This window comes from Mustelus asterias, chromosome 14 (genome assembly GCF_964213995.1).
Source record: "Mustelus asterias chromosome 14, sMusAst1.hap1.1, whole genome shotgun sequence".
NCBI lineage: Eukaryota > Metazoa > Chordata > Chondrichthyes > Carcharhiniformes > Triakidae > Mustelus > Mustelus asterias.
Window position 1 is genome coordinate 41,370,328 of NC_135814.1, and position 23,167 is coordinate 41,393,494.

Sequence of the window (23,167 nt, forward strand, 5' to 3'; positions counted from 1 at the left end):
TTGACTAGACATTGAAGGATTGTGTGGTAACTGCCAATGGCTGCAGCTGGGTTGAAAGGAATGCAAAGGGGTCATGCATTATTGTCATATAGATGTGACTGTAATGTAGAGAGTTTCAAAGAGGGAATTTCTACTTTATCCGGGGATGTATTTGTGTTACAATCTTTCAGTTTGCCCAGAGCTTCCATGTCATTTTTATTGAGGTACTATAATTGCCTTGACATGGTTTCTTTTGATGATTGTATTTGCCATGCTGTCCCTTTGAAGAGCAAGTCATAATTTAGGACATTTATTGTTTCATTGTCAGTTTTTTGTATAATTTGCAAATTTTGTGCCAAATACCCAGTTTTATTAAATAATTTCAGTAATTTAAATGTACATTACCGAGTTTTAGCCAAGCTTTGTTAATTTCTTGTTTTAAAAAACCATCTGATTCATTAATGTCCTTTAGGGAAGGAAATCGGCCATCTTTACCTTAGCTGGCCTACATGTGAATCCAGATTCACAGCAATATGATTGATTCTTAAAATGGCCTCAGGAATGGACAATAAATACTGACCCAGCCAGCGATGCTCACATCTCATGAACAAATACGTTTTAAAAAAGCCAGAAATGGGGGCAAGACCTCCGCATCTGGGTCCCACCCATTCTTTTTAAAGGTCTCCAGAAAGGACCCAAATCCATGAAAATCAGAGCCCAGAAGGTTTTTAACATTATAATTTTAAAATAAATTAAAAATTCAACTAAGAGTATCTCTAAGTGTATTCCTTCCTCAAATCAGTACATGAGGGTATGAGGCCTTATGTTTGGCAGGGAGAATAGGAAAGCAATATGCTACTTAAATGGAGAGAGATTGCAGAACTTAATGGTACAGAACGGTTTGGGTATGCTGTTATGTGAATCTTAAAAAGTTAGTATGCAGGCACAGGAAGTGATTAAGGAGGCAAATAGAATGTTGGCATATATTGCAAGTGAAATGGAATATAAAAGCAGGCAATTTTTACTGGAGATGTACATGTTTTGGTGAGACCACATCTGGAGTACTGTGTACATTTTGTGTCTCCTTATTTGAAAAATGATGTGATTGCATTAGAAACAGCGCAGAGCAGGTTTACTCAGTTCTTTCTGAGGATGAAGGTCTTATGTGGAAAGGTTGGGCCTATAGTCATTGGAGTTTAGAAGAATGAGAAATCATTTTATTGAATTATATCAGATACTGAGGGGACTTGACAGGGTGGATGCTTCGAAGATGCTTCCCCTATGGGAAAGATTAGAACTAAGGGATGCAGTTTATAAATAAGAGGTCCTCCTTTTAAAACAGAGAGAGAAAATTGAATCCCCACGATGCCAACAAGAGGAGAAACGCTGGACAAGATCACAGTTTATATAAATCTTTTACTGTAACAAACCAATTATGATCAACATAATTCAAACATTGATTGATGTCGGGTATTTCAAATAAAAAGGTAAATTTCACTAGTTGATTCGACAGAGAAACAACTCAGTTACAAGCGCTTGTATTAGTTCCTGCACAAATTTTGGGAGCATCTGTAATCTCTCAGTCTTTCCACCTTGGCATCCATTATGTAAGGGTATCAGCTTGGAGTTGTATTCCATCAAATGTCCCCAGACATGTTTAACACTGACAAGGTGCATATCTACAAACTTTCTCTCGTTCAGGTAATGACGGTCCTAATGATACAGAATCTCCAGAGAATCCCTTCTATCCTTTAAACAGTCTGGTGGGCCCTGGCAACATTGAAACAGCAGCAGTGGGTCTTGTCCAATCAATAATTCCTTATCCTTCCTATCTTCAGCTCCCTGCACTTTGCAGCTGGATAATACACTCAGTGACACAGTCTATTCTCATTCTCATTCACCTGCTTCTACATAAGGATCAATTCACAAACTGCCAAACAAAATACTGTCCCATTCAGAGATAATCTTGTTTGTTTTCTCTTTACACTAATTCTGTGTGTGCATATCTGTCAAACAAAAAGATAGACTAATCCAACTTCTCTGCAAATAGTTTTGTATTTACCCTTTGCTTCTTAGCTGTTCATCCCCATGGCAATGTTTGGTTACATGGGCATTTCTCGGAACCTTATAATATCATGATCGGGAAACCAATTAACCCTCTTTCAGACTATGTCTCAGTTCACTTTGGTCTTAAAGGGACATCGCACACAAACCCCCAAGCTTTTCCCAGCAAATGTGTCATCACAATGTACATTTTCTTTTTCCTGCTTGCATAATCACTTGACTGAAGGCAAGCCTTGTCTCCATGTCTTCCTCTACTTAATACCTGTGGTTACACCTGCTTGTGGATAGTCATATGGGGCTCTGAACACCTGACAAAACCACCAGCAACAATGCTTAACTATTGGGAACCTAAAATTTATGGTAAGGTTTGCAAAATATGGGCACGCCACATGATCATACAATGCATGGTGAAATGTCCAGAAATCTGTCCAATGAGGCTTGGCAATTCATGTATGTGAGAAAGAGTATTTATACACTTACAAACAACTGAAAAAAAGTTTTGAACAATAAACAAATATGCAAATATTCTTCCAAGAAATATTGCAATTCCACCCTACAACAACTTATATATAAAACACCCTGAACATAATAAAATGTGTCAATGCCCTGCACAGGAACAAAATTTGACTCAAAGCTTTGTCACAGCTGATCAAAAGCTTAGTTAATTCGGAAGATTTTAAGGGTGCCAAAAATGAGAAGAGGTAAAGAGACAGAGAAGATTAAGGGGGAAATTTTGCAGTTTGGAGCATTGACAGCGGAATATGGTCACCAGAGGTGGAAAAGTGAGAATAACTAAAATACTATGGCCAAAACTCTCCAACCTCGCCTGCGGCTCGGATTCTCTACTCCCGCTGCAGTGAATGGAGATTTAACTGAGTGCCAAATTCCCCAGTCTCGATGGCAGCAGTGGCGAGACATACGAGACTGGAGAATTCTAGCCTACAAACTACAAAGTACAGCGCAGGAACAGGCCCTTCGGCCCTCCAAGCCTGCGCCGATCATGATGCCTGCCTCTACGTTTATTAATAGCATAGAATAAGAGTTTTTGGGGAAAATAAAATAATGTATCGCAAAGTTTACAATTTGGGCTAAGTAGTGTAAATGTTACATTTGAGACCATTATACTCTGAACTCTATGTTACTTCTTAAAAGTCATCTTCCATCAGATGGGAAATGTAAATTGCCAGCTTCAATTGGTTAACTTGAAAAGCAAAAGATCTCTCATAATTGTGAGCATTATATTTTTCACTTAATACAACATTTATATATGCATTACCCATGGTTCTGTCTGTATGCCTTTTTGTCTTATACAAGAGAGTTTAGAACTAATTTCAAAAATAGTAAACCACATTCACAAAGGAAGCTATCGTGTTTTCTTATATATACTGATGAATAATCCAGTTGGGAAATAAATATTTTACAGAATTAACTAAAATGTTGTCAGAATCTAAAGACTTTTCTTGCAATGGTTAGAGAGAAAATGTTTATCTTTTAATCTAAAACTTGGGGCCATATTTTTGCAGAGTCCTCTGAATCTGCAACTTCAAATTGATGGGTTGTATCTGGATGCAGAAGTCCTGCCCCCATTTCTGACATCCAAATTTTGCCAGTAGGGGAAGGGATCGGGTGTGATCCACACAGGAAGGAAATCCAAATTCAGCAGAGCCATTTGAATTTACTGCTGAGTTCAAACGGAGCACATTTTGGCTATTGTGAGGGCCTTAACCCAAAGGATGGAAAACATGTATTGATTGTGAAGATGAATGATAAGATTAGGATAAGGTCTGGATAACTGGCATGATCTGAAGATTTTTCAAAAGTTCTCTGCTCATTAAACTTCAAAAAATGCAGGCTTCAGCTGTCACTGAGTTTAAGAAATAATCTCTGCAGAACTGTTTTCTTTGACAGACCATCTGCTGCAAATCTTTTTAAAAAGGTAGCATCTATTGGAGCAGTTTCAATAGCAGTCTTCATTGACATTTTCCCAAGGGCAAATGTTATGAATGCTTTCCTGTGTTTCAAAAGCTATCTTAGCAGGGGATTCTGAGTTCACACTTTGATCAATAGTTTAAAGAATCTATTAAAGGGTTCGTTTCATTTGATGTGGGGTCAGAATAGCAGTTTAAAATGAAATTTGAGGAGATTTAAAAGCTTTGAATTGGTTTTATGAGTGGGAGTTTTTTTCCATAAGCATGTAGGAGTGAGACCTCTATTAGATTATTTTCATCTCCACATGGTTTCTGAGATCTGCCCATGGTAGATACTCAGTGAACTGGCATTGAGTTGACCAGGAGGGTATGAGGGGCCATGGGACTGGGTGAGGATAAAAGTTGGCTTAGAGGGAATGTGGTACAATGAGAGATAGTTTGGGGGCTTGCATTGACATGGAGGAAATGAGGAGCCTTGAGGTATGGGTGGGGGCAGGGATTGACAAGGGAAGGAATGAAGGCACTGAGGTGGTTTGGGGGCTTGTATTGACATTGAACTGGCACGGGGATATGAGGGGGGCAAGAGTTGGGGCATTGAATTGGCATTGTGGGTATAAGGGTCCGTGCGCAGTGAGTGAGAGAGTGTGAGGGGTAGAGGGCCTAACAGCTTCTAAAACAACTGGGATGAAATTCCAGTGAGCTGAGGTGGGCCTCCTAACAAGTGTGCCTCATATTCACCCGCCCCAATGAACACCTATGTCCTGTTTCTGGGGTGGGCCGGCCAGTCTAAAGCTGGACCCCTTTCGCCCAGGAGCAAAGGTTGCATGTTTTGGACCACATTTTACCAAGGAAGGTCTGGTGAGTCGAGAAATATCCCAGCATTAGCTATACACCTTTGTAGCCAAGATCCAGCCCTTATAGTCAACTGATTTTTATGTTTGTGCACTGAGTTTTATTTTAAAAGACGGAACTTTTCATATTTTTCTGCAGCTTTTATAGCATTGGGTTGAAGCCATAGAACATGATTACTCATTACAAGAACACATGTTTGTGTAAAATTAATTCTTGCCATTTTAATAAAGCATTAACTTTGTAATGGCTAATTGTCTTTGGATTGGCACAATTACCCTGAAAAATAAGGGTACTTTTACCATTTGGGCAATTATGCTGTGCAGATGTTTAGCCTAAGACGCATTTAAGTTTGCATTGCCTCTTCGTTAAATTTCTCATTCTGTCTTGTTAAAACGGTCCATCTGAAGTGATCAGATTGATAAAAGCCAGAGGCACTCCACGGCTGGCAAAAGAAGACTGCTGTTCAAGGTCATTATTTAACAAACTTGTGTCTGGTCAAGTTTGCTTTGCAATTAACTATTAATTTCCTACCTTCTGATGGTGGATAGTGAAGGTTAAAAAACACTATGGGCTGAATATTAGGGTTGCAAATTGGGCGGGCTGTCCTCTGCCTCTCAGCCACCCCACATCCGTCCTTAAGTATAATATGGCATGATGAACGCCTCTACATTCTCAGAAGACTAAGGAAATTTGGCGTGTCAACTACGACTCTCACCAACTTTTACAGATACACCATAGAAAGCATTCTTTCTGGTTGTATCACAGCTTGGTATGGCTCCTGCTTTGCCCAAGACCGCAAGGAACTACAAAAGATTGTGAATGTAGTCCAATCCATCACGCAAACCAGCCTCCCATCCATTGATTCTGTTTTCCGCTGCCTCGGTAAAGCAGCCAGCATAATTAAGGACCCCACGCACACCGGACATTCTCTCTTTCACCTTCTTCCTTCAGGAAAAAGATACAAAAGTCTGAGGTCACAAACTAACCGACTCAAGAACAGCTTCTTCCCTGCTGCTGTCAGACTTTTGAATGGACTTACCTTGCATTAAGTTGATCTTTCTCTACACCCTTGCTATGACTGTAACACTGCGTTCTGCACTCTCTCGTTTCCTTCTCTATGAACGGTACGTTTTGTCTGTATAGCGCGCAAGAAACAATACTTTTCACTGTATGTTAATACATGTGACAACAATAAATCAAATCAAATCAAATTCAAATGTGGGCAAGAGCCAAAATTAGAAGCCCAAAAAGAATTAACCACCTATTAAGGCACCTCCAGTTCTGCCCCCGTCACCTCATTGAAAACTGGAACATCCAGCCATATGATGCTGATTGTAACATGCTCTCCCTGATATAACTGGAATGGTAGTGTCCCAAAAATGACATTGTCACTTATTGCCCTCGTTATGCAGGTGCTCAGGGCGTCACCATTTTAGTTAGGCTCCTGATGTGGACAGCTGGAGATATCTCCAGTTTCAAGCAGGAAACCATTTATATCATGCAAATCGGGTCCTGTAGTGTACATAAAATTATAGAACAGAGCAGAAGGAGGCCATCTGACCTGTCAATTCTGTGTTGACATTAGATCTTGATTCAAATGTTGATGTACAACTTGGTGGCACCCTCCATATCGAAGTGGTCTAAGATGCTGAATCCAAGTACAGGATCTAGAGTGATGACACAGAAATATTGCATTGATGGCAAGTGATGAGATAGAATATTACTCGTGCTAATGTACTACTGAATTGTTTAAATTTGAAGCAAATGGTTAGGTAGCAAACATAAATGTCAGAGGTTCAGAAGGGCGTAGACAGATCCTGGGGAGTGAGATTTATGGCACAGGTACAGACTTTGCTTTGCAGACTGAATGTGATGCCTTCATGTGGAAGGGTCATATTTAGGTGAGAAAGTGGAGTGGGGAAAGGATAGGTCTGAAGGGTAGGAAGATAAGCCATTGGGAGACACACTAGCTACGATCAGAAAGGTAAGAGAGGTACAAAATGGGGGTGGTCCCATTTTGCTGGTCTGGAAAGACATTGGATGATGGTGTGATCAGCTATGCTGAAGTCTTAAAAAAAATTAAGGCAATAAATATGTATACTATACCATGATCTTTGCCACAAATGAAATCTTTGTGATTTTGCTTAGGACAAGTTTGATACTGTAAGCAGGGGTGGAAACTTGATTATGTGACTCATTGGTGGGCTTTTTGTAGAGGATGATGGTACTTTGGAAAGGGTGGAGGATAAATTTTCTCCAATGGAAAACAGATTTTCTTTGAAACTAACTGCATTATCGCTGATAGGTATTTAAAGTTATCATATGAAACACAGCCCCAGAGATAAAAAAATGTTATGCTGAACACATCTATTGCTAATGGTATTGCTTTATTTAGAGAAAGATGACCTCAAATCTAATGTTAGCAGTCAGAGTGTAAGTGTGAATAGTGATCGGATCTTTATTATGCTTCCTTTACTAATCTTTAGATTAGGAAGTGTAAATAGTAGATTATTTTGAGCACTTCTAAAAAGTTATTTCCTTTACCTTTACAGCAATGGAAACTTCTTTATTTGGCGTACTTTCTGGACATTATTAAGATGAATGTTTGACTTATTTTCAAAGAAAACTTCAGTAAATTGATCATTGGCAATTTCGACAACAGCCTCAAAGTTCCTGGTTATGTAAAAAAAATACAAACTATGCCTTTAGCTGATTATTTAACACTTCAGTTCAAGAATGGACTGGAGGATTAATCTATTAACGAATGATTAGTAAGTTCGCAGACGACACAAAGGTTGGTAGAATTGCGGATAGCAATGAGGACCGTCAGAGGATACAGCAGGATATAGATCAGTTGAAGACTTGGGCAGAGAGGTGGCGGATGGAGTTTAATCTGGACAAATGTGAGGCAATGCATTTTGGAAGGTCTAATACAGATGGGAAGTATACAGTAAATGGCAGAACCCTTAAGAGTATTGATGGGAAGAGGGATCTGGGTGTACAGGTACACAGGTCACTGAAAGTGGCAACGCAGGTGGAAAAGGTAGTCAAGAAGGCATATGGCATGTTTGCCTTCATCGGCTGGGACATTGAGTCTAAAAATTGGTAAGTCATGTTGCAGCTTTATAGTGTCTTAGTTAGGCCACACTTGGAATATAGTGTTCAATTCTGGTCGCCACATTACCAGAAGGATGTAGAGGCTTTGGAGAGGTACAGAAATGATTTACCAGGATGTTGCCTGGTATGCAGGGCATTAGCTATGAGGAGAGGTTGGAGAAACTTGGTTTGTTCTCACTGGAAAGAGGTTGAGGGGCGACCTGATAGAAATCTACAAGATTATGAGGGGCATGGACAGAGTGGATAATCAAAAGCTTTTTCCCAGGGTGGCAGATTCAATTACGAGGGGCATAGGTTTAAGGTGCGAGGAGCAAGGTTTAAAGAAGAAGTACGAGGCAAGTGTTTTACTTTGAGGGTGGTGGGTGCCTGGAACTCGCTGCCGGGGAGGTAGTGGAATCAGATACGATAGTGATTTTTAAGGGGCATCTTGACAAATACATGAATAGGATGGGAATGGAGGGATATGGTCCCGGGAAGAGAAGAGGGTTTTAGTTCAGTCGGGCAGCATGGTCGGTGCAGGCTTGGAGGGCCGAAGTGCCTGTTCCTGTGCTGTAGTTTTCTTTATTCTTTGGATAGACATTTGTTTGTGGTCAAGAACTAAAACAGACATGATTGGCACAATGTTCTCTTTCTGTGCTGTTAAATGGTTCTATAGACAAGCAATATATTTGGTATGAAAAATGGTAAGAATATTAGCTGAAAAGGAACAGCACTATAATTAACATTAAAACTTGATGACCGGGAGAATCTTGTTCCTTCTTGTAGCTGCTCCGACCAGGAGATTGCTTGTCTTGGTACTTCCCACGACTAACTATGTGTGAGATCCCAGACTCTTCACAGGTGACTGACCATATGTCTTATACATGGCATGGCTGTGCCCTGATTGTGTGGCACGCTTTGCTGATATCCACATTCTGAGCTATTCTCCTACTACTTAGTAGCGTCCCTTGCCTCATCTCCCATTGTCAGTCTACAATTTACATTTGTAGGGGTGATGTCCCTGCAACACACCAGCCAAAGCTGATTGGCCTCCTCACTTAGTTTTTTGCGTGACTGTTGAGTCAGGATCCTGGAGTATGGCCACTGGTAAGTGTAACCAACTACCTGGAATCATGAGTTAGAGTTGGAGAGTTGTAAAACATCGTTCCCCTACCCATATCCCTTTTAATCTGGGTGTGTGGCCTGACAAGGGATCAAGTGTTCTAGACCTCACAAGTATCTCCCATATACTCCAAACAGGAGAATTGGAAGGTAAGAAAAAGTTGAAATTAAGTACTTACTCATATGTTTGCCTGTTTGTACGTAACATTGTTTAAAATGTTTATGGGAAATATTGCATAGATAATGCTACTCTTGATGTTTGAGGAGCTTTATTGAAATGATAATTTCATAATGACTGCAGGGACTGAAAGAAAGTCTAGGGAGCATAAAGTTATTGGCAGCTTTTTCTGCTGTAACTTTATCAGTATTTTTTTATAACTGAGAAATTGAATACATTTTACCACTGGCTGTATATTTTTATAAGCATGGTTGTGAACCATCCATCTAGTGCCTTGGGCTGATTAAACTAATTTAAATAGCACCAATCAAAATTTGAAGTAGAATTAAAAAGTGAAAGCTTCTATTTAGACTTCACTTCTCAGTAAATTCTGTTGTTAATGGAAACTGATATCTTAATATGGTAAACAGGTGACTCTTCACAACGGACTGAACTTTCAGGCCCCATTGTGAGCAGGAGTAGAAGCAGATGGGACCTGAAAATACTGGTGCCAGGCAGGCTTGAGAGGTTGGTGCTGACAATGTTCAGCAGGGCAGCACAGTAATCCCATTCACCTCTTGATTAAGGTCAATAAAAATGGTTGGAGCTCTTTATGAGCTCATTAAAAGGGGAGGTTGAAGGTTTCACAAGGTCACTTCGGCTGTATGCATTGTCTGGGGTCTGGGGCCAAACCGCTGAAGGAGGCAGGTACAAAGTCAGAAAAAAGTCATGGACGCCGCAAGAAGTAATTCTCTGGCTCTATAATAAGGTCAGTGGTGCATAGGGGACTCCATCATTGGGTAAGAGGCGCCCTTGGCGCTCCACAGGTGGTGGGGAGATTGGGCATACAATGACTAGGGTTATCACCCCATCATAAACAAAAATCACTGGAAATGCTCAGCAGGTCAGGCATTATCTGGGGAAACGGAGCTAACTTCCAAGTTCCCCAGCATCAGATTGGGGGGAGACCCTAAAGATGCACTGGGGAACCCATCCCAGAACTTCACAGGTAAGCATTTGCGTGCCAATCGCTCTGACGTGCTAAGTGTGTTTGGACAATCATCCTGCGCTCAGAGCCATCCAAAAATGTGATTTAGATCAGATGGTTCTGGCTGTTACACCATTAGTTACTCAGACAAAACTAGAAGAATTAAAACATATTCTAACTTCTGGATAATTACTGCAAAAACCCAAACCGATGCCCCGCGCATACCTGACCTCCCAGAGGACACCCCCACCGCCTCGACTAACTACCCTCTACAGTATTCCCGACCACCCCCTACGAATTCCTCCAAATTATCCCCTCCCACACGGGGCACCTCGCCCACTGCAGGCCCAATACTCACCTGAGGCCCGAGCACCCGCTTGAGGCTTGACCACCGCGCCCTCACCTGACCTAACACCACCTCACTCCAGGCCCAACCTATGACACCACCCATCAGCCCCTGGTTGACCAGATGACATGTGAATGGCTACATAAAAGTCATCAGAATGCAACATGAAGGGTTAAAGAAAGAAACAAGGCAAGACCAATGCAGCAAAACTAAAAAAAAAGAGAAAAGAAACATAGAAGAAGATGGAGGTTGTCACCCCAACCACCCTTCCTGGCATGGGCAGGAAAGCAGCAGCAAGGTTGGCAATAGAATGGCCACCTGTCCTCAAGGAAGGCTGTAACTGGCAATGGTGGCACAACTGTCGGATCTTAGGCCAAGTGGTGATGAGGGGAAATACCCTTCTGCAGGAAGGGTAGAACACCGGGCAGCAAGAAGGCACAGGAGGGGAAAGAGGGAAAGAAAGGTAACAGTAGCCAAACCCTCAACACAGGAGCTAACTAGAGATGACTAAGACCAAAGGAGATTATGACTCTCCAGGCAAATGGTCACAGACATTTGGTGGCACGGTAGCAAAGTGGTTAGCACCGGTGCCTCAGCGCCAGGGACCCACGTTGGATTCCAGCCTTGGGTACTATCTGTCTGGAGTTCGCACATTCTCCCCATGTTTGCATGGTTTTCCTCCAGGTGCTCCAGTTTCGTCCAAACATGTGCGGGTTAGGTGGATTGGCCATGGTAAATTGTCCTGTTATGTGTAGGTTAAGGGAATTAGTGAGGTAAAATATGTGGGGTTACGAGGATAAGGCCTGGGTGGGGTGCTGTTTCAGAGAGTCGGTGCAGATTCAAAGGCCAAACGGCCACCTTCTGCACTGTAGGGATTCTATGATTTGTGACCTTATTGCTGAAGACTTCCTACCTCGCAGCACTGACACCATGCTCTGCTTAACCATTAACATCATTGTGGCCTTGAATGTCTTAACTTCTATCTCCTTTCAAAGATCAGCTGAGGACCTTGGTGGCATCTTGTAAATGACAGCACACCACTCCACCTCACAGGCCACTGATGCTCTCTTTGTGATAACTGATCAATACATTCAGATGCAGCCTCGCAGGCACAGAGGGCATCGGGTTTTGCTGGATTTTCCAAGGTGCAGGCCATCAGATAGTGCACTTATGTGACCATTAAGACACCCTGTGATTGCCCACTCAGATTCACCCATAAGATGGGCTTTCATTCACTTAATGTTCAACAGGTCTGCAGCCACAACAGGAGCTTCCTACGTGTGTGTGCTTAAGTCCATGCAGTTGTCATGACTCCTTCATTCTTCAGCATTCTATGTTGTCTCAATTCTTCACTCCAACCAATGGATAGATCCTAGGGAGCAAGGCTTATCTCCAAACCATTGCCACCTGCTTATTAGGCTAACAAATGAGAGGACCACTGGGCTTCTGAAGATCTGATTCTGATGCATGGACCAGTAATGTGGTGCCTTCCATTAGTCTGCTGCAAGGATCTTGGTCATTGTAATGGTCTGCTGCATTCTTCAAAACATAGGCCTCCAGAGAGGTATGGACTGGCGGGTGATAAGGCCCCGAAGGACAGCCACCGTCACTTGATCCTGTTTAATAGATGGAGGTTGGGGCCAAGGATGCTGAGGGTGCACCCTGAACCACCTCTGTGACGTCCTTAGCCCTTGCCAGTCTCTGCGGATGCCTGGAGGAGGACACCTTCTGGGTCATAACAGGCATCCCCCCACCCCCAACTCCCACAAAGCTTTCTGCTTCGTTAGTGTCACTGAGTGATCCATGATACAGAGTCTCATATATCTTATGGATGTCAATATGCAGTTCCTGCATGCACTCTGTCATACATGGCTGTCCAAATGGTTGGCCGTTTCTCCATGGGGGAAACTTATGCTTTCAAAGCCCTGAATCATTATGGCACATGTGAGCTGGATGCACTCATTCTCAGTCCATGACTTGCAGCCTCAGGAAACTCTGACTTGCAGGATCACATCCCCTGATGCAATTCAAAATAGGACCTCCTGAAGTCCTGCACTGTGCCCAGTTGAGCAGGGGTGTCTAATCCTTCCTCCTTTTGAGGGGAACTGGTCACAGCCCCCCCCTTTTTTTTGCTTCTTTTATATATCTGGTTTGTGATTACTTCAGCATCAGTTGCACCATAGCAAATACCTCGGCTATAATCAGATGAATTTATTTGCCTATTTTATTTTCAATTTCACAGCAACAAACTTAAAAAGGATAATCTTAGACTGGAATTATTACATTTGATCTCCAAATATAAACATTTAAATTTGGACTCTACATGTCAGCTTGTTTTTTTTTGTACCCTGACGTCTTAGACAGACTAAAGCAAGGTTACTCCAGTTACACTAATTAAAAAGTTTTCAGGCAAAGATATGGGTATTGAAGCATTGTGTGTTCTGCACCTCACGACAAAATGAGCACTGTTCCTCGTGCAATATGATAGCTTTGAGCTTTGGTTTGGCAGAACCACTGTAATTAAAATGCACACTGGGACACAATTGGAATTAAGCCTGACTGCATTTCCTGTATCGTTTTTCGACAAGGGAAGTAACTTTCAGTGTAATAAAAACTATCATTTTAGACTTTGATTCTGCATGAACAAATTACTTTCAAGAAATTGGAAATATTTTGCTCAGCTGCATTTGCGAAGCAGCTAGGCTCGCTGTAGTTTCAGTTTAACACTTCTCCCGGCTAAAAATGCTTGTTGATCGTGCACCGGACTCCAGCATGGAAAGGGTTTCAGCCCATAAGCTCCTGTGTTTTGTTCGCAGTCTGTGATTGGAGATCCTTCAGACCTTGTCTTCTAAATCTCCGTGCTGACTGATTTAAATAGCAGATCATTTACCTCGGTTCAAATGACATCATAACAGGAGCCTCTCATTTGCTGGGAGCTTTTGAAGGGTGCTTAACTTAGCTGGGCAGGAACACACTGACAAGATTTCTTCTGTATAGGCAGGCCGACTTGTCTTGCCCCTTCTGATCGCCTTTTCAAACGAAAAGAACATAAAGGCTGCATCAGCAAATCCCGATTTAGTGCCTTCTAACCCCTCCCCCTACCATCCTTCAACGTAGGCAAAGTTGAGCTATCTAACATTACAATTGTCTTATCTCCATGACTGCAAATTGACTTATAAAGGTGCATCATGTTAGTAATCATCATTCAAAAAAGAATTGTGAATAAGAAATGGGGGGGAAAGCCTAGTGCTTTCTTTTTTTGCTTAAGTTTATGCAGTAAGGGAGGTTCAGCCTATGCTGATTCCTGGAAAGGTAGCAGGTGATTGGGTGAAAAATGTGATGACATGCAGCTGTGGAGTCAGGAAACTGCTGTTAACAGGCAGCACCGTGTAATCACCTCATTTCAGACTGGTGCAATCGCAGATATCTCCAAGGCTCATCTAGTGTGCCCCAATGTGCAATTCTAAGTTACCTGTACAATTATTTTATAATGCAATGTGCACACACTTACATTAACTGCAGAGCGGACCAAAATATGCAAGTCTGTTTGTCCTCTTGCCTGCTGGTAAGTGAAGCAAATTGTAAAATAATCACGATTGGAAAATGTGGAAGTTTGTGGAGACACTTAAAAGACTTTGAACAATCGTTTAAAAATCTGGATTTTACACAGTGCCACGATGAATCGTGATTGTATTTCTTTCTCTATGCACTGATTAACGTTACACTGTTTTGGGCAATTGTTTTTTGAACTTGCGTAAATGCAAAAGATTGAAGGGATGTTTAACTTTCAGCAGGTGGGATGGTGAAGATTTCATTCATTTGGCTTGCGAGTAGGATTCAGCATATGCGACCATTCGATTCTGCAATCAGAAGTTTTATATTTCTGAGGTGCCTTATCTCTTGGCTTTTATATGCAGGTAATTAAAGTATTTAATGAGGATGGCAGCAGTCAAGCACTGGAGGTGCCAAGTGATATCATAGCTCACGATGTCTGCCAGTTGTTCATACTGAAACATCACTGTGTCAATGACAATACCTGGACACTCATAGAGCACCTTCCTCATATTGGACTAGGTAAGTGTAAGCATTAGTTATGAAATTCTTGCTATGAATTTATTTACTATTTAAAAAATTCTTCATTGTGATGTAACTTGTAATATATGGCATTAATTACAAAGGAAAAGATTTGAGCATATGCAAATTATATACCTGCATACGTTTTTCAAACATGTTCAGTACTTACCTTACTGGAGTGTGGTGTCATTCTTGTTCACCCTCAGGAGGCAATTGTTCAGTTGCACAGAAGCAATTTTAGTGTGTGTCACAGCACACATAAGGGAATCCATTTGAGGCAGTGAACAGCAAAATTTGATTGTCCAGCCATTTGCAAATAGCTACAATTTTTGTATAGTTAGTTGATCAGGGAAATTTTCATCTAAACCGTTCAGTAGGAGTCTAATGGTATAAAATTGGCTGACTATGTCATTCTCTGCCTGATATTTTACTTTTCAATGAAATCAGACGAGGTACAGAATTGAGAATCGATTTAATTCTGGCAAATACCTGCTGAAATAACCTGCATTTTGGGAAATTATTCCACTTGTTACCCTTTTCTTGCACTGCTCAGAACTACCTTTTTTTCATAAACAATTATTCACCTAGTTTTTTTAACAATACTTTCAAAGTAAAGTATTCAAACTCCTTGTTTGGTTATTTCTTCTTGAAATGAATTCAGTCTACTGATAATTGTGTTGAGGGAATAGGGAAGAATGTATTCACCAGCCCCCATTTAATGATCATTCCCTTCACTAACAAAATGTATTGGTCTGAAATTTTCAATTGTCCTAGCCTCAACTGATTTTCAGAGAGAATGTTTTGGAATTTTATTACCTTTTTATGCTTCCTTGAACTACAAGCAGAAAATGCTGGAAACATTCAGCAAGCCTAGCAGCATTTGTGAAGAGAACAGAGGATGAAATTTCCCCTCCAAAAATCTATGGGCACAGCGACTTTACTGGCTGTTCACGCCACGCTTCTGCTGTAGCAAGGTTGGAGAATTTGGTGCCCAGCCAAATCTCCGTTCACTGCAGCAGGATGGAAATACCCTGCCAGCGTGAACGGCCCTAAGTATCATAATGGCAAGAATATCGGAGTGATCCGCTCCGGACCGCAATCGTCCCACACTCAGTCACACACGCCGGTAAGTACAGCTGCAGAGTGCCCGGGCGCTGTTTTGCAAGGAATCCATGATCTCTCAGTGCACTGGGAGACCTCCCCCCTCTCCCCCGATCTCCCCCCTCTCCCCCGATCTCCCCACCCTCATCCTAATGTGGGTTGCCGGCATCAGGATATTGGGGCCCTCCCGATGGGTCCACTGCCCGATCCCTGATACGCACAACTCCCCTCTCAGGCTCCACCTTCTTGGCACTGCCGTGTCACACTGGCAGTGCCCAGTTGGGACTGTCCAAAGGGCACTGCCCAGCTGTGCCCTTGACCACCCGATGGCTTCAATGGCTGCCGAGCCCCCAGCGCGGCTATCGTGCCCGGATTCCACTTGTGGAGACCAGTACTGATTTGTGTCTTTGTGACATCCTGCCAGAGAGATGGGAACACTCTGGGAGGGTGGATGATTGTGTGGCGAACTCACTAATGAGATTGAAATCAAGTCTTGTGCCATTTTTGGGTGTGCTCCGGTTTGTAGAAAGGGACTGGGATGATTGCAAACTGTTTGGCAGTGCGCGCAGAACTGATTTTTAGGCTCGCGTGCCATTTTCTGCGATCAGTGCTAGGCACAGCGAGGTCAGGCAATCACCCCCAGAGTTAACGTTCCAGGGCGATGACTTCCATCAGAATTAGATGAAACTTTCTTTCTCTTCACAGGTGCTGTCTGACTAACTGAGTGTTGCCAGCATCTTCTGTTCTTCTTTCAGATTTCCAGCATCTGCAATATTTTTACCATACTTCAACTGCGTGGCTGAACTCTTAATGTTTTGCCTTGTTCTGAACTGCACATAATTGTTTGCAACACACCTCTCTATCCTATCAAATCCTTTACAGACCTTAAACACCTTCAATTAGACCACTCTTCACTTCTTTATACTTGAGGAATACTCAAACCTATTCTAAGCATCCTGTCCTTAATTTAATCCTTTCAGTCAGGTCAGTTTTTTAAATGTGGTCAATAGCCCAGATTTTCTGGACTAAGATATCTATAGGCTATTAAATTAGATATCTATAGGCTAGTTACTGAAAATGCGAGCTGATGTTGCAGCAAGGGAAATGGTATCTACGACCTGATTGAACAGGGAAAGTAATTGTGCATCTCATTTATGGGATTAATGGTGCAAGGACTAAGGAAAAAACATAAATTATGTGAATTCAATGTCAAATTGGATATAGAAAGCAAAATTGAGGGAAAGAGAAATAGATTGAGGGAGAAGGAAAAGTTAAATAGATTTTAAATTACACCTTTTTTTTGGAGACCTTCAATGAAAATCAAAACCTAAAGGACTGAGATTCCACACTTGTAAAAGTAACTTTGTAATTCTAGAGGGATTAAGCGACGCCATTTAAGACTGATCACATTGTTAAGAGCATTTGCATTTGAAATGACAACTTTCTGTGCAGAGGTTGTAATATACCATGTAAATACAGCAACTTCATGCCATGCGTTTCAATGGGTTGGCAGGTAACGAGATGCCACTTAGACAAAGCTAATGGCTCAATGGTGCAGCCCTTAAATCTGCGTTTTAGCATAAACCACATAAAAGACTTGAGCAAAATTGGAGCCCATGAGACTAAAGGGACAGTGGCAGCATGGATACAAAGTTGGCTATGAGAAATAACACAGTAGTGGCAAATGGACCGGAGGAAAGTATACTTCACCACGGATCAGTGTTCGGGTCACTGCTCTTATGAATAATTTGTCTCTGGGTATGCAACACCAACTTATTAGTGCTTTATCTGGTTACTCGCATTGCAGAGCATAATTTCAAAGTTTTCAGATGACATAAAACTCAAACGCAGTAAACAGTGAGGAGGATGGTAACAGATCGCTGGGAAAGTTGAACTGGTGAAATGGACAGGCACATAAAAAATCAGAACAGGAAAAGGATTCCTCATCCTTCCAACGTGATCCATCATTTAATATGATGATCTGCCTCAATTGCAACCTCTCATTATTCCCACATTTCTTAATACCCTTTAGTATCCAAAAATCTATCCATCTCCGTTGAATGAACTCAATGACTGACCATCCACAGCTAGTTTATGTGTAGAATTCTGAAGAGCCACAATCTTTTCAATCTACAATTTTCTTTCTCATCTGCATCCTAAATTATGGAATCTTTTATTTCTGAGACTGTGACCTCCCTCATTCTAGACCCCTCAGCAAGGAGTAACAACTTAGCAGCATTTACCCTAACAAGCCCTGAAGAATTTTGTATGTTTCAATTCGATCACCTCTCATTCTTCTAAATTTCAGGGAATATAGGCCCAGTCTACTCAATCTCTCCTCATAGGACAGTCCCCTCATCCCAGGAATCCAAACTAGTGAATCCTCGTTGCACTCCCTCTTCAGGTTAGTATATCCTTCCTTAAGTAATGAGACCAAAACTGTGCACACTACCCCAGGCGTCAGATGAAATGTAACACGGCAAAGTGTGAAATTATTCATTTTGTTAGGAAGAATGAGGGGCTAATATAAACTAAATGGTGCTGCAGGAACTGAGAATTAGGGTATACATTCTTTTGAAAGTGGTAGGGCAAATGAGGAAGGATGTTCAAAAACAAATGGGCTAACGTCAAGCATGTGTGCACCATCCAAGGTTGTGAACCCAAGTTTGTGGAGTGAAAATCACACTTTCTAAGGGTTCACATCAGTAGATTATTGAAAAAGTAAATTGAACGTTGGGATGTTTTGCTCAATTTACCAAATAAGAACCCCAAATCCTATATTATCGGAGGCTCTAAAAAGGTTCAAGAAAGAGCCAGTAGATTGATACCCAGCTAAAAAACCGATAGTTACCATAAACTTGAAGCAGAGGCATTTTACTCTCAAATGGCGAAGACTTTGAAAAGATTTGTTGATAAAAATGATAGATACATGTTGATAAATTAAATCAGTTTGCTACAACCAGGGTACAACTTTATATTAGCACAAAACTAGATTTGACGTTGCATAGTGTAGTTTGCAAAAAGCTTTCAAAAGGGGACTGGATGAGTTCCTGACTGTGTGCGACATGATTATGTAATAATGGTATGCAGTATTAGGGGCTATGTCTCCGAGTCACCTTTTTGTTTTCCTAGAACTTGTTTGATCAATTTTGGTGGTGCGGGCATGCTTGTTATGCGGGCCAACTCCCGGGCACTGTAGCAGCCCGACAGGGCCAACATGAACAGTGGGATAAGGAGGAAGTGGAATTTGCAGTGTGAACTGAGGGTTGGGGAGAGTGAATACTTCGAACTCTGCATAAATCAGCAGCTGAAACTGGGACCTTTTCTGGTTTAAGACTCAGCTGCTCCCAGGACAAACCTGGTATACCATTCAAGAGCATACAGTAATTACACTTTTAACTAAATGTATCAATTACATGCAATTATAGACACTTGATTCTTCCACTGTGGTCCTTTCTTTTATTACTGCAGCTAAGTTATGTTAATTTTCTACTAACCGGGAAAATACATAACTTATTAATCCTGCCGTGTAGGACATGGGTGAAGTTCAACCTCTATTATGTTATCTCCATTAGGTGTGTGTTCAAGTTTTTTTTTTCTGAACTATAAGTATGAAGGAAAAACAAAGGATTAATGCTTTAGAATTATGCTTGTCATTTATCCTTCTTTTGATTTCTTGTACAGAGAGAATTGTGGAAGATCATGAATCTGTGATTCAGCTGCAATCAACCTGGGGGATGGACACAGACAGCAGATTATATTTCAGAAAAAATTATGCAAAATATGAATTTTTCAAAAATCCTTTGGTAAGTCAAAAGGGTAATTTTGCAGGAAAAATTAACCAATGTCATGGACATTATTTTCAGGTTTTATCAGTGCTTTTATGGTTGTAATTTTAACAGGAAAACCGGATTTTACATTCGTGCTTTGAAGGAGCTGATTGTATGACATTATATAAGGGTGACATGGTGGCACAGTGGTTAGCACTGCTGCCTCACAGGGACCCGGGTTCAATTTCCGGCTTGGGCCACTGTGCGGAGTTTGCATGTTCTTCCCGTGTCTGTGTGGGTTTCCTCCAGGTGCTCCGGTTTCCTCCCACAGTCCAAAGATGTGCGGGTTAGGTGGATTGGCCATGCTAAATTGCCCTGTAGTGTCAGGGGGACTAGCTAGGGTAAATGCATGGGGGTTGTGGGGATAGGGTCTGGGTGGGATTGTGGTTGGTGCATACTTGATGGGCTGAATGGCCTCCTCCTGCATTGTAGGATTCTATGATATTGTCTTTTATTGAACCTTCTGTACCATTTGCATTTTCTTTATACAGCATGAAATATCAAAATGATAATGGCCAGATTTTACTCTTGTAGCACAATTCCTGTAGAACTGCTTAGGTGATGAACATCAAGGAAAATTGGTCAGGAAGGATTATTCCAACATTTCTGTATAATAACTCCAGGAGTTAGCTGTAAAGGAACGGTGCTTTATCACACAAAATAAAGTAAGGCAAAAGCACAAGCCTGTGGAGAACACAAACAGATCCCGACTGCGACAATACAATAATGGGCCCACTCAGAGGCTTGCTTTATGCAGGTCTTGGTGTACGAGCTCTACTTGGTAAGTAATTACCAATCACCAGGGAGCTTGTATTCTATGAGTCCTACGGGGAGGTTAATTTGTGATTTCCCCATGCAAATCTTGGGGGTTATCCATTGAATCCCTGCAGTGCAGAAAGACGCTTTTGCCCTGACTCTCCGAAAGAGCATCTACCCAGGCCCACCTCTTGCCTTATCCCCACAACCCTGTGCATTTTGCCATGGTTAATCTATCTAACTTACAGCTCCTTGAACACTAAGGGGCAATTTAGCATGGCCAATCCACCTAACCTGCACATCTTTGGACTATGGGAGGGAACTGGGGCACTTGGAAGAAACCCAGAGAGACACATGCAAACTCCAGTCAGCTCATTGATCCACTGGAGCAAGCTGAGAGGGGTGTTTGAAAGCAGCAGTGCTGGTAAGAGATTAATTGGATTAATTGAATTGTTTATTTATTTAATTAGTCAGCTAGTGTGTGTATTTTTTTGGCCTTTACTTTAACAGCAGTTTTTCAAGTTTAAAGTGAAAACTAGAAGTGGGCAGCAAAGGAGTCTGGGAAGGGTTTTTTAAGCGCGTGAAGTATAAAAGGTAGGCTGCAGTATACAGCGGGCAGCGTCGGGAGCGGGCAGTGGAGTGTGTGGGAAGCAGAGTGTGAGCTATAAGACTTTGGCTCAGGGCGAGTGGGAAGCAGAGTGTGAGCTATAAGACTTTGGCTCACAGGGCTAGTGGGAAGCAGAGTGTGAGCTATAAGACTTTGGCTCACAGGGCTTAGGCAGAAAGGGCGAGCAGGGGTGAGTTGAATTCATTTTTGCACTTTCTACCTGGTACTGGCAAGGTATCTAGAGGGGATGGGTGTGCAGGCAGTGCAATGTTCCTCTTGCACTATGTTTGAGGTGAGGGACGACGACAGTGTCCCTACTGATTACACCTGTGGGAAGTGCACCCATCTGCAGCTCCTCCAAAACCATGTTAGGGAACTGGAGCTGGAGTTGGAGGAACTTAGGATCATCAGGGACGCAGAGATGGCCATAGACACAAGCTTTAGGAATACAGTTACTCCGAGGATTGAAAACAGATGGGTGACGGTGAGAGGGGCTGGGAGGAAGCAGTCCGTGCAGGGATCCCCGGTGGTCGTTCCCCTTAGCAACAAGTATTCCGCTTTGGATACGGTTGAGGGGGATGACATACCAGTGGGGAGCCGCAGTGAGAGGATCTCCAGCACTGTGTCCGTCTCTGTGGCTCGGGAGGGAAAGGGGGAGAGCGGGAGGGCGATAGTTATTGGGGACTCGTTAGTTAGAGGGATAGATAGGAGGTTCTGTGGCAGCAAAAGAGACTCACGGATGGTATGTTGCCTACCGGATGCCAAGGTCCGTGATGTCTCAGACCGTGTTTTCCAGATTCTGAAGGGGGAGGGGAAATAGTCACAAGTCGTGGTGCACATTGGTACCAATGACATAGGTAAGAGAAGGGACGGGGATTTAAAGCAGGAATTTCTGGAGCTGGGCTGGAAGCTGAGAGCCAAGACGAAACATGTGGTCATCTCTGGTACGTTGCCGGTACCACGTGATAGCGAGTTGAGGAACAGGGAGAGAGTGCAGTTAAATATGTGGTTGCAGGGATGGTGTAGGAGGGAGGGTTTCAGATACGTGGATAATTGGAACACGTTCTGGGGAAGGTGGGACCTGTACAAACAGGACGGGGTGCACCTGAACCAGAGGGGCACCAATATCCTCGGAGGGAAATTTGTTACGGCTCTTCAGGGGGGTTTAAACTAATTTGTCAGGGGAGTGGGAAAGGGAGTTGTAGTCCAGAAGTCAGTGAGGGTGGTGAGGCATTGGGGAAGGTATCAGGGTCCAGGGTGGGTACTGGTAGACAGGAAGGTGGGTTGAAGTGTGTCTACTTCAATGCAAGGAGCATCCGGAACAAGGTAGATGAACTTGGGGCGTGGATTGGTACTTGGGACTACGATGTTGTGGCCATTACGGAGACGTGGGTAGAACAAGGACAGGAATGGTTGTTGGACGTTCCGGGGTATAGATGTTTCACTAAGTGTAGGGAAGCTGGTAAAAGAGGTGGAGGAGTGGCATTGTTAATCAAGGATAGTTTAACGGCTGCGGAAAGGCACTTCGTGGGGGATCTGCACACTGAGGTAATATGGGCTGAAGTTAGAAATAGGAAAGGAGCGGTCACGTTGCTAGGAGTTTACTATAGGCCCCCAAATAGTAATAGAGATGTGGAGGAAGAAATTGCTAAGCAGATTATGGATATGTGTGGGGGTCACAGGGTAGTTGTCATGGGGGACTTTAACTTTCCAAATATTGATTGGAACCTTTGTAGGTCAAATAGTTTGGATGGGGCAGTTTTTGTGCAGTGTGTGCGGGAGGGTTTCCTGACACAATATGTGGATGGGCCGACTAGAGGTGAGGCCACGTTGGATTTGGTACTGGGAAATGAACTGGGCCAAGTGTTAGATTTGGTTGTGGGAGAGCAATTTGGAGATAGTGACCACAATTCGGTGTCTTTTGTTATTGCAATGGAGAGGGATAGGGCCGTACGGCAGGGCAAGGTTTACAATTGGGGGAGGGGTAATTATGATGCGATTAGGCAAGAGTTAGGGGGCATAAGTTGGGAACAGAAACTGTCAGAGAAAGGAACTAATGAAAAGTGGAACTTTTTCAAGGAACAAATACTGGATGTCCTTGATAGGTATGTTCCTGTCAGGCAGGGAGGAAATGGCCGAGTGAGGGAACCATGGTTCACAAAAGAGGTGGAATGTCTTGTGAAAAGGAAGAGGGAAGCTTATGTAGGGATGAGGAAACAAGGTTCAGATGGCTTGATTGAGGGTTACAAGTTAGCAAGGAATGAGCT

General features: G+C 42.5%; 1 protein-coding gene across 4 annotated transcripts in view; it reads left to right on the forward strand.

Annotated features, from left to right (window-relative positions):
* Nucleotides 1-23,167, forward strand: part of grb14 (growth factor receptor-bound protein 14) — a 170,147-nt gene that overhangs the window by 80,607 nt on the left and 66,373 nt on the right. For 3 of the 4 annotated variants that reach the window (XM_078228243.1, XM_078228242.1, XM_078228241.1), the window contains 2 exons: nt 14,450-14,606; nt 19,392-19,513. In XM_078228243.1, the coding sequence (XP_078084369.1) occupies nt 14,450-14,606; nt 19,392-19,513 (279 nt within the window). Of the gene's footprint in view, nt 1-13,950; nt 14,098-14,449; nt 14,607-19,391; nt 19,514-23,167 lie in introns of those variants that run through there. The other variant, XM_078228240.1, reaches the window with a different exon arrangement.